General features: G+C 54.2%; 5 protein-coding genes across 5 annotated transcripts; 2 read left to right on the top strand and 3 right to left on the bottom strand.

Moving 5' to 3' along the window:
* Positions 1–908: 908 nt before the first annotated feature.
* On the bottom strand, positions 909–2,936 carry LTR77_002228 (uncharacterized protein; the record flags this gene model as incomplete). The annotated part of the gene is made up of 5 exons (XM_064799487.1): positions 909–1,034; positions 1,085–2,188; positions 2,243–2,338; positions 2,413–2,617; positions 2,668–2,936. The coding sequence occupies 5 exons, from the start codon at positions 2,934–2,936 to the stop codon at positions 909–911; spliced, it is 1,800 nt and encodes a 599-aa protein (XP_064662242.1).
* A 482-nt stretch (positions 2,937–3,418) lies between these two features.
* On the bottom strand, positions 3,419–4,641 carry LTR77_002227 (uncharacterized protein; the record flags this gene model as incomplete). Its single annotated transcript, XM_064799486.1, has 4 exons — positions 3,419–4,046; positions 4,120–4,199; positions 4,272–4,429; positions 4,608–4,641. The coding sequence occupies 4 exons, from the start codon at positions 4,639–4,641 to the stop codon at positions 3,419–3,421; spliced, it is 900 nt and encodes a 299-aa protein (XP_064662241.1).
* A 28-nt stretch (positions 4,642–4,669) lies between these two features.
* LTR77_002226 (uncharacterized protein) lies at positions 4,670–5,313 on the bottom strand (the record flags this gene model as incomplete). Its single annotated transcript, XM_064799485.1, has 2 exons — positions 4,670–4,759; positions 4,831–5,313. 2 exons carry the CDS (start codon positions 5,311–5,313, stop codon positions 4,670–4,672), a joined length of 573 nt encoding a protein of 190 aa, XP_064662240.1.
* Positions 5,314–6,759: 1,446 nt separating this feature from the next.
* LTR77_002225 (uncharacterized protein) lies at positions 6,760–7,246 on the top strand (the record flags this gene model as incomplete). Its single annotated transcript, XM_064799484.1, has 2 exons — positions 6,760–6,869; positions 6,925–7,246. The coding sequence occupies 2 exons, from the start codon at positions 6,760–6,762 to the stop codon at positions 7,244–7,246; spliced, it is 432 nt and encodes a 143-aa protein (XP_064662239.1).
* A 1,059-nt stretch (positions 7,247–8,305) lies between these two features.
* LTR77_002224 (uncharacterized protein) lies at positions 8,306–10,339 on the top strand (the record flags this gene model as incomplete). The annotated part of the gene is made up of 1 exon (XM_064799483.1): positions 8,306–10,339. One exon carries the CDS (start codon positions 8,306–8,308, stop codon positions 10,337–10,339), a length of 2,034 nt encoding a protein of 677 aa, XP_064662238.1.
* Between the last annotated feature and the right edge of the window lie 391 nt (positions 10,340–10,730).

The raw sequence follows: 10,730 nt of genomic DNA, 5'->3' as shown, positions 1-10,730 counted from the left end.
TCACGTTTCGCATCGCGAGTTGGAGCTTGAGACGACTTCTTTACATCCCGTACAATACACATCACAGATTGTACAGTCCTCAGCACGTCTGTCACTATCTAAAGTTCCACCTGGCTCACCTCGGGCGGCAGAGAAGATGGCGTCGAACTTCACCGGCGAGCGACGTTGTTCGTAGCTGCCGTCGACTAGACTGCTCTGACTAGCATCGCTTCGGAGATGCGCCAGGTACCCTGCCGCCTTAGCGAGAAGTACTCACTAGATCATACTAACCCCGTGAGGCGCATCAGCTTCGAAGGCGGCGTAAGCTGGATTGCAAGGCCGAGGCTGCCGGGTCTGTCGAGCTTTTCCGGGAGTCGTGAGGCCCCGAATGTTGAGGAGTGTACAGATATCGAGATCGCAACTACGGCGTTCTCAGGCGAGTTGGGTCAATGTAGGTGATCGATTCGTGTTTGCTAAGAGAACTCCATGCAGACCTTTACCAGAAGTCTTCGCTCATGACTTGAGCACGACAACTCCTGTTGAAGCACCATACATCTGTTCCCGGCATTCATGAACCTCCGGGGAAGGGTTCCGCCACATTTCGTAACTCCGGACAGTAGGGCTAGACGAGGAGCAACTCGCTGCTAATTAAGTATGTTGGATTGGTGAGGAAGGCGGTTGCGAGGCAGGAGGGTAAGACTGGGAGGAAGGCGGTTGCAGTGCTCTTGCGGATCTAATGATGTCCGATGCTGCGAGCACGGCGGACGGCTTGGAAGTATTTGGGTAGCATCAGGGGTTTTTTATGATAAAAAGTGGATGGGGAGAGTACGGGATGCTGTTGAGGAAGAAGAGAGTACCATTCGATGACGGGCTTGCAAGCAGCAGACCTTGAGTAGCTCCTATACAGGAGATCGAGCATACATTCTCTACTAAGCGTCGCCGTTCGTGCCATTCGTAGCGTGGCCGTTTTGCTTGGAATCTCTCATATGCCGATACTTCGTCGGCCAGACGCCCATCTTGCCGGGAGAAAGGACGCCGTTCGGGTCGAGCGAGTCCTGTAAAACAGGTCAGTAACCAATGTCACCGCAACTTCCTGACGACATACCTTGATCGTCTCCAGAAATCGCATGTAAGCGTGATCGTTCCAGTCGTTCTGCTGCGAAACCATATCTGTCCAACTATCAGTAGCTGTTCTCACCATCGAGCTCAGTCCAAACCGACCCATATGGTTGACGTGCGCTCTATACTTGCTGAAACCCCTCTTCTTCCCTTCCACATACAACTTATGAAAAATCCTCTCCACAGCCTCGCACTGCTTTTGATCCATCTTGTCAAAGCACAGCATACACACCATGACCGCATGCCTATGATGCATGAAAAAATCCGTCATCGCGTCCAGCCCTTCCGCTGCATACACCTCCCGTACGCAGTCGTACCACTCGTTCATGACCTTACCGTCGAGCGGGATGATGGCAGAGTAGGCACCATGGGCCCCCGCCCCCGACTCGTCTTTGGGGAGCATGTACTTGGTGAGTGGTAAGCTCCACAGGCTCGGCACGCCTACGAACATGCCGCCGTGGGGCATTTGGACACTCGAGGGGTCGAGCAGGCGGTCGCCTTCGCCCGAGAACATTGTGCCTTTGAGACGCCCTGTTGGAGCTTGAGCGGCCACGATCTTTTGGACTTCGTCGTACTGGGCCTGGCAGATCGCTCTGGGTCCGTACAGACTGAATTTGACCGACCAGTGGCCTACCCCAATCTGCTCTTGCAGTTCCTTAATCCTGGATTCTGGCATCGGCCCTTCTTTATCGTACAGCTCGCAGCGCTTGCCGACGATAGCGGACCACTCGATGATGTTGAAGACGTAGGCGATGTTCGGTAAGATCCCGCTCCGCCGCATATCGCCGAAGACGTCGCAGATGGCGCCCACGTCTTCGGCGTTGGGCATGTCGAAGGAGCAAGACATGTACGCCTGTGGCTGTGGAGTGAGCCAGATGCCCATCTTCGTTACAACGCCCATGTTGCTTTGGAGGAAGAGGCCTTCGACCGACGGACCGAAGCTGAATTTTGATAGATGAGCGGATGGGGAGTTCGATTGCGCCCACTGGCCGGTGCGGACGGTGTCACCATTGGCGAGGACGACTTCGAGGCCTGCTATATGCTCATAATGAGAGGCTGTGGGTGTAAATCCAGCACCTCTGTCGAGCGTCTGTTGCCTGATGTTAGATCGCTGTTCTCGACGAGTAAGGCAAGACTATCTCACATTGCCAATCACACTCCCCCACCCCAAGGACGGTACGCTGGGCCAGACCTTCAGCCCTTTGTCGACGCAGTAGTTGTACAGGTCGGTGAAGGTCACCTTTTCGCTGTCAGCAAATCGCTTCATTCAAGGCACAAGAACTTGTATAGTTCTAGTCCCGCAGGCACACTCACACCAGGCTCCACAACTGCATACGCGAACTTCTCATTCACCTCAATCACCTTATCCATACGATGGAGGTCCAGGGCAATAGACCCCGGCAGCGCCGGAGCAGGACCGCCGTAGCCGATATTCTTCCCTCGTGAGAAGGTCCATAGTGGTATGCCATGCTTGTTAGCGACTCGCAGGATGTCTTGAAGAGCTTCCGTGGTTGGAGGCCTGGCAGATCTGTTATTGCTTTATACCCCGTCAATGCTGAGGAGACCCACGTTACCGCTGCACCGGGAATCTTCCGCTCAACGCCTGGCTCGTCGATTTCGTACGGGTCGATGTAGTCTTGCAAGGCTTCTCCGGCGAAGACATTTTTGTTGCCCAACACACTTACAAGTTCATTGATTGCTTCGTCGAACTCGCTCTGGCTCAAACCAGGTGGCAGCACGGGATACAGTGGCCGTTTGGATGAGTCTTGGTAGAGGTCTGTATGTGCTTTCTGCACTTCCGAATCCTCGTATCGGACGGGAGCGGTGGTAGTGGCCATGTCGATAAGATTGAAGAACAAAACGGATTGAGTATACTTGCCTGCGTCCTCCTCTAGCAAAAGGGTTCTTGAGAGTTGGGACTCCTCGACGAGCAGCTGACAACGCTGGCCATCGGCAGTTCAAGATGCAGTCTCCGCTCGAAAGGTGCTTGAGGTACACGGATACGTGCGTGTGCAGCAAGCAAGCTCAATGCTCTCGGCGGACGAGAGCTGCACGTCGAAGAGTGAGGAGCAGAGGATGGAGCTGAAGTGCCTTCTGCTCGGCCTCGGCAGATGTGCCCTCCTCGACAGGTCAATGCGCTGCACAACAGTAGGTTTCTAGAAGTATAACTTCAGGTGTTCATCGTTCTCACACACAAAGAGTCAATCAGCGAGGATGGCATCAGAACGTGCATACATGCAAGTATCCAAGCAAAAGAATTAGAAAGCTTTCTACCTCCAGTCTCAACCAACACCCTTCATGTCTATCCCGACATCCCCGTTCACAAGCTATCGATCCTCCCAAGCATCCACTCCAAATGCCTCAGCGTCGCACGAGGTTGGTACTGTGGTTGCATATGGCCCGATGCATACGACTCCACCCACATCAACCCCCTCTCCTCGTGCGCCTTCCCCATCACACCCTGCCCCGGAACCACAAAGTCCTCCGTCGGCGCCTTCTGGAAACCCAGCTCGCCGCCCCAGGTCATGTTCTGGATCGCCAACAGCGATCCATTCGTTAGGATCAGAGCGTCGTAGTTCCCGTTAGAGATAAGGACGCGCTGCGTAGCGTCGATGACGCGGGGGAGGACATGTTGGATCGGATCCGGGGACAGATCTACCTGGCCTTCAGGGCCGGTTTTGTTGCCTGAGGGGACGAAGGGGAAGACCTGCGCTAACCCGCATTCGAACCAGTTCGTATCGACCAGGTGGTTGATCTTCCCAGGACCAAGGTGGTGCGTGTTCTTCGGTGCGTGGATCGCTTCGCGAACGTCTGGGCGATTGAAGTATACTTGCGGCTTGTAGTTTGGGTGGGTGGCGAGGGGATCGTTTGGGATCGGGCAACCGTCGGCAATGTTGTAGATGTTTTGGCAGGGGTTCACTAGAAACCAGGCGGCGGCCATTTCGGACCTGAGAGACGCGTGAGCAGGAGTGGTCAGAACGCATCTTCGTAGAGAGAGGGATCTACGCTTTAATCACTCACCAGATGTCGCACTTTGGATCGTAGGCGCCGCTGGGTGACTGGGGTCCAGGTGGAGGGTAGCTGAGGTATTTGTCTAGGTACTGTGGAGAACGTAAGCGATGTCTACTCTCGCGATGCTCCCACTGGTGATAGTGCTGCTGGAGGAAGCTTACGCTGTCGAAGCCACATTTGGCGCTGGTTGCTTTGATATCTTCGATGAATGACTCGTTGAGTGTGAGAATCGCGTTATTGGCTTCGACGAATGGGACGGTTGGGATGTTGGCTTGTAGTTGGCCATAGTCGGCGAGGGTAGGGTCGTAAATGAGGGCGCCTAGATATATGAGCGAGTGTAGCAGTTGGTGGAAAGAATGGAAGCTGGCCACTTGCCGGCAACGTCAAAGTACGTCTTGTCTTTCTGTTTTAGCATTTCGGCGGCAATGTAGGGCTATTACGTGATTAGCATGTAGTTCTGACATTTTGCCTGTGCAAGGCGCCCATTGTCAACGTACCACATAGCGCCCAGCGTACGACTCTCCCTGACATTGCACATGTTAGAAGATAGCGGTCAAGTTCATTGTTGTTCAGACAGTACCGTGACATATGTCTTGTAGTCCTGAATGCTGAACAGCTTCTGGAAGTTCTTGAAGAAACCCACGAAGTCCTACAAACAAAAGGTCAAAAGGGTCAGCAAACTTCTCAGACATGGTAGGCGTTTGCCATGGGGTCATTCACCTTTGCGGCATCAACCTCGTTCCTCGCACGGATTTCACCGGTCGTAAACCCCACTCCCACTGGATACTCCACCCACAGCATGTTCGTGATCTTAGACCATGCATACTGCTGGTTCTTGACAGGCTTCAGTTGGCCAGGGGCCCATTCAATGGGACCAACTTCCTGCAGGAAGCCAGCGAGTGACGAGCATCCCGGCCCGCCGTTCAGCCAGATGGTTGTCTCGTTCACTGGAGCATCCGAAGCGGGCTTGAAGACGAAGAACAAGCTTCGGGAAGGATCAGACTCGTCGATGGGGACGTTGCCAGCGTAGAACTCGCCCGTGGGCCAATTAACCAAGGGCCACTTCTCGACGAAGTATTTGCGGGTCTGCTTGTTGTAGTATCGGTAGCAGTCCGTGGACTGGCACTCGCGGGCGGCGTTGGTGCGGACAATGAAGGCGTGGAGAAGCAGCAGAAGGACCGAGAGTAACCCGGTTGGCGCCATACTTAACGAACGACTTGGTAACCTTTTTGACTCTCCAACTCCATAGCTGGGGCGCATGCTTGGTTAATGTATGGCATTGAATTGATGCGCGAAAACGAGACGGCAAAATATCGCCGTACGCTTGGACGGTCTGGCCCTATACTGGACGCCATTGAGATTCGAGTTGTCACTGTGGCTGTGGTGTTAGCCTAGTATTGCAAATGGCTAGAGATGGCGCTATACTTGTGCTGCCCTTCGAGAGAAGTTGGGACAGTTCATCATCACCAACACCAAGCCACGACTGATGAGATACTGAGTTGCCTTCTTACTCTCGCCAGAGGCAGTGGTAGATGTAGAGGATAGGCTATGCGGCTGATATCCCGCAGACCAATGGCCGAGTGGGCGGGCTGGCCTTGTGGGAGAGAGGGCATAGAAGGTAGGACGAGGCTACTCCGCAAACAGGTAGATGTACGACCTGAACACGTGCAGGCTGTGCACCCTTTAATGCACGCTTGACGCTTCCATCTCGTCTCCTTAGTGAGTCTGGTTCTGGAACGCCGGCGGTCCGTCTTTCTGCCGCTGCTCTTTACGAAGCAGATTGCGTCATGATCTCTCAGCTCACTATAGTCTCTATTAACTGATGTTTTAGCCATAGTCTGCCCGGTTCGTGCTCGGTGTCCTGGACCGCTCGACGAGAAGGACAACCTGAGGTTCGCATCGTGGCACCACCGCTTCCAACGATCAGGCAGCATTCATGTGTTGGCTTGTTTCAGAACCTTGTTGCCCGGCCTTCTTGAAAGGTACGACACGGCAGCCGATTGCCTTCTCGAAGCCAAAGGGATTCCAAGCTCTGAAGTGCTGTCGAACGATACCTTGATACTATTTGTCACGGCCTTCTCATCTCACAGTCCGCTGATGTCCAGATCATCCGCAACAGTTGGCTGTACCTTAGTCTTCGTTGGGAGCCAGGGGAGGGCCTCGTGCGCAGAGTACATCACGCTGTGCCCATATGTACATCATGATCTCCGAGGCCGTTGGGACGACTGTCACCTCTGAGGTACCATCACATCCATCACATCACAATGCAGTTGGAACAGGTCCACGTCGTCGCTCGACATCAAGACGATGTTATGTGCTTCCACTCGCCAGAGGAAGGCAGTCTGGAAAATATGAGAGCCAGAGGTCAAAAATGTCCATGCTAGGAGAGGCTGACCACCGGTCCTGCTTCCCTAATTCAGACAACTATCACGAGTAACACTCGACCGAGACTGCATGCGCAAGATAGGTAAGAGAGCCATGGTTCGCTGGTGGTAAATCAGTTTGTCTCGTGTCCACAATACCCAGCACTGGAGTCTCTTTATATCGGCCAAAGGCCCTCATGTTCCAATCTCGACATCACCGCCGATCCAGTTGCTATAATTCAACAGTCAGTCAAAACTTCGCTGGCGAGGCAGACGATTACTGACCATGTCAATAGTGTCTCAAGAATACACTCCCCTCACGATCATCAAGGGCGCGGGCCATGAGCATATCCCGATCCCGCAGGGCGAGAGCGCGATTGTCGCAGACTTCCACTCGTAAGCCTTTATGCATCCGCTGAATTCCTCCACAAACTGAACAATCTCCTCCCAGCGTCCGCACCAAGACCACCGACAGCCCAGCCTATCTCACCTCCGGCTTCTACAAGATCCAACCAGGCCCCGCCCGCAACATCCCCACCTACACCTACGAAGAGACCAAATACGTTCTCTCTGGCCAGATCGACGTCCTGGATGAAGCGACTGGCGTAACGCACCATCTCGTGACTGGCGACTGGGCATTCTTCCACGTCGGCTCCAAGGCGACTTTCAGCAGCAAGAGCGGCGGTGTTGCGTTCTTTGCGGTGACTAGGGCGATTATCACCGAGCATCCTGGACTGAAAAATAGGGAGGAGGCCGTGAAGAGCAAGCTGTAGGGTGGTGATGTTATTTGCTGGGAGGCAAAGGCTTGCGGTATCTTGAGTCCATGTTGAGAGGAGTCAGTACTCGGGCAATATTATGTCGTCCTGATGCACAAATTTCGTTTTCTTTCGCCACATTCGTCCAGGCAAGAAAAGGCTGTGGTGGGCATTCTTAATGGATGCTACCGGAGGCGTCATCGACTCCAACGAGGTGTGGGAGTACACTAAAGTGATCCTTGGTGCTTGCTTTCTTCTTCGAGGTAGCAATCGAGGCAAGCATATTTCCTTCGTTATACGATCGAGCAACGCGTTTGGTGAAGGCGTTGAATGTGAGTCGCACAAGAACAACCTGAGGATCACGTGCAAAGCGGCCCGCTCAATGCACGCTTGGCACCCGACGCTTCGAATCTGATCTTGACGGGGTTCTGGAACACTGTCTAGATGCTTTCTGCGAGCCTGATTCTGTCACCATCACTCAGCCCACTGCGGTCTCCATCAGCTGCTTGTTTGGTAATGGCATGACCGGCTCTTGCTTGGCGTCCTTGGCCGCTCATGAGAAGGACGACCAAATACACCCTCAGGTTCGTATCGTGGCACCACTGAGTGAGACGATCACGCGACTTGCATATGAAAGTCCAGCTCAGTAGTTCTACATGCGTCGAGAGGCACGCAATTGAAGATGCTGGGGGCCTGATCGCCGGTGGACCTGACGCCGTTGCACGCAACCCTTGGATCTTTCCAAAAGGCAGCCATGCCTCGCCTCATGCCTTGGCTGTTCGTCCTCACACCACTGAAATCGCCTCAGCTGGGCTATACAGAACGGCATAGCAATGGCATGATGGATTTTGGGACGCACGATCAGCTGGAAGTGTACCAGACAAGCGAGAGGCTTCTACGTACCCGTTCACCTCCAGACGGGATCAGATGCGTATAAGATGTTGTCACATTGCTCATCATCTTTCAGATGTAAGTTCCGGCCGCTCAACATTCTCCTGCACGAATCCCCAAGCATTAGTCCAACCTCATTCCATACATTCTCAAATCAACAGTCAAGAGAGATCTCCTTCATCCACTATGTCACTGCCCGTCCTCCCGCAGGTCGTGGAAGCACTGCCGGCAGGAGGTGGCAAGAGAGATTACAACAGTAACTACGTCTTCTTTTGGAACAATGTGGCACTCGACCTGGTTCGGCTTACCCACACGATCGGTGGACCCCAGGGTGGACCTCCTCTGACGGCCCGGTTCCTGGGCATCCTGCATCTTGCCGTGCACGATGCGTACTTTACTGTGTTTCCGTACGATGACCATCCGGCCAAGAAGGCTGAATTCATCTCTAAGTTCGAGCCGTATCTTGACGCTGGCGTAAGACCCGCGAGTCCCACCAGTAGTGCAGCAGAACTTGCTGCCCATGCTAAGACTGCAGTGGCTGGGGCAGCGATCACAGTCCTCCAGAAGCTGTTCAAAGCTCCCGACAAGAGGGACCCGGGTGTGTCTTTGCAAGCCGCAGGAGCGCTGAGCGACTTCGTTGACACCACCGCACGGTCTTACCTGCAGGCGAATGGAATCAACCTCCGCTCAGCAGCTTACATCTTCGGTACACAAATCGCCGACGTGATCCTTGCACAACTTGAGACCAAAGCTGCTGAGCCTGGCGTGGACTCTGGCAACTACACTCCGAATGCAAATGCTCCATACTATTTTGACGACGATCCATCTCACCCCATTCGTCTACGTCCGGTGGACCCAAATGACCCGGGAAGGGGCGACAAGGTAACACGTCCGTACCATGGCCCGCGCTATGGAACGACAGCGGCTGTGTTTGCGACGACCCAGGATATCAAGATCGCAGATCCTCCTGTTGTCCCTTCCAAACCTCCAACTATGACCGACCCGCGGAGCGCGCCCGCTGGGAATGATCTGGAATACCTTCACGCTGTAGAGGATGTCCACCGCATGGGCGGCGTCGAAGAAATCGCCACAACCAAGCGTCGTCCCGCTGAAACAGCCCGTGGTCTCTTCTGGGCCTACGACGGTGCCAACTTGATCGGCACTCCTCCTCGTCTTTACAACCAGATCGTCAAACAGATCGCGTACGACATGCAGGATACATCTGGTGGCCTCAACTCGGACGAGAACAACGCCCAATTCATCCGCCTGCTGGCCCTCGTCAATGTCGCCATGGCCGATGCTGGCGTCTTCTGCTGGCGCGACAAATACAAGTACGAACTCTGGCGCCCTCTGTCCGGAGTCCGAGCAGACCCTACGGGACCAGTGCCTGATGGCCATGGGAGACCTACTTGGAGAGTCCTTGGTGCTCCTGCCACGAACAGCAATGAAGGTGGCTTCAAGCCCCCGTTCCCAGCCTATCCGTCTGGGCATGCGACGTTCGCTGCCGCCGCTTTCCAGATGGCCCGTCTCTTCTACGATCAACGTGGGGACAAGAAGTTGAAGCCGAGGAATGTCGAAGGGCCGGGAGCAGAGCAAGACGCAAAGAGAGCTTCCCAAGACTTTGTCAAAGTAGAGAATGGCTCGCAGTCGCCAATACAGCGTCCGGACCCAGAACCGAAAGATCCGAGGAACGATGCTAACGATGATATCAAGTTCAAGTTTGTCTCCGACGAGCTCAACGGCATCTCACGCACTCTGTACCAGCCCTACAAGCCGGCCACGGCAATCGAAGACCAGCCAGGCGAGGTCCGCACACTCCATCCTATCGAGTTCAAATCTCTCAAGGACGCCATCTTCTCCAACGGCATGTCGCGCATCTGGCTTGGTGTGCACTGGAACTTTGACGCATTCGCCGGCGAGACTGTCTTTGTGGATTATGATGAAGCAGGAGCAGCAAATGAGGGCATAGACAACAACCAACCGCGGCCAGAGAAGTACAAGCAACAATACCAAGTACATCCAGATGGAAGCTCCAAGTACAAGCAGGTCGCAGAAATGGATTGGTTTGCAGCCCAAGGACCGAGGGAGGGATGTGACGGAGAGCATCCAGTCGGCGGTGTGCCGTTGGGTATGATGATTGCGAACAATATCTTCGATAGTCGCATGCGGTCGGAGGGTAGGTTGGAGAATCTTGCTGATGATGGAGACGAACGGACTTGAGACTGAATGCAAAGAGGGCTGTTGGATTGTCCAGTGCGACGGCTTGTGCTGTTTGATCGATCAGGTAGCTCACAGTATCACGATTCATGATTCCCTATTGCGCCAGACGAACAGACTCGCATTCCCACACCCACGAGCACCGCTCATCCGTCCGTTCCAACGTCTTCCGCTAATCAATCTCCGACTTCTTTATAAAAGAGTCACTCAAAACGAGCCATCAGGCCCAAGCATATACAGTGAATCGTCCACAGCCAAAGAATCCCAGGCGGTATAGGTCGTTACGTCCGTACGGAGCATCAACCCTCCGACCACCCTCGGAAGCAGAACGCCTACTTCCCCACTGTGCCAGTGCTCCCAGAATCCTGCAACGCTGCTAACGAATCTCGAGCTG

Source organism: Saxophila tyrrhenica (assembly GCF_035928015.1).
Source record: "Saxophila tyrrhenica strain CCFEE 5935 chromosome Unknown scaffold_3, whole genome shotgun sequence".
NCBI lineage: Eukaryota > Fungi > Ascomycota > Dothideomycetes > Mycosphaerellales > Extremaceae > Saxophila > Saxophila tyrrhenica.
The sequence above is the reverse complement of the archived record's forward strand: the minus strand, read 5'-3'. Positions and strand labels throughout refer to the sequence as shown.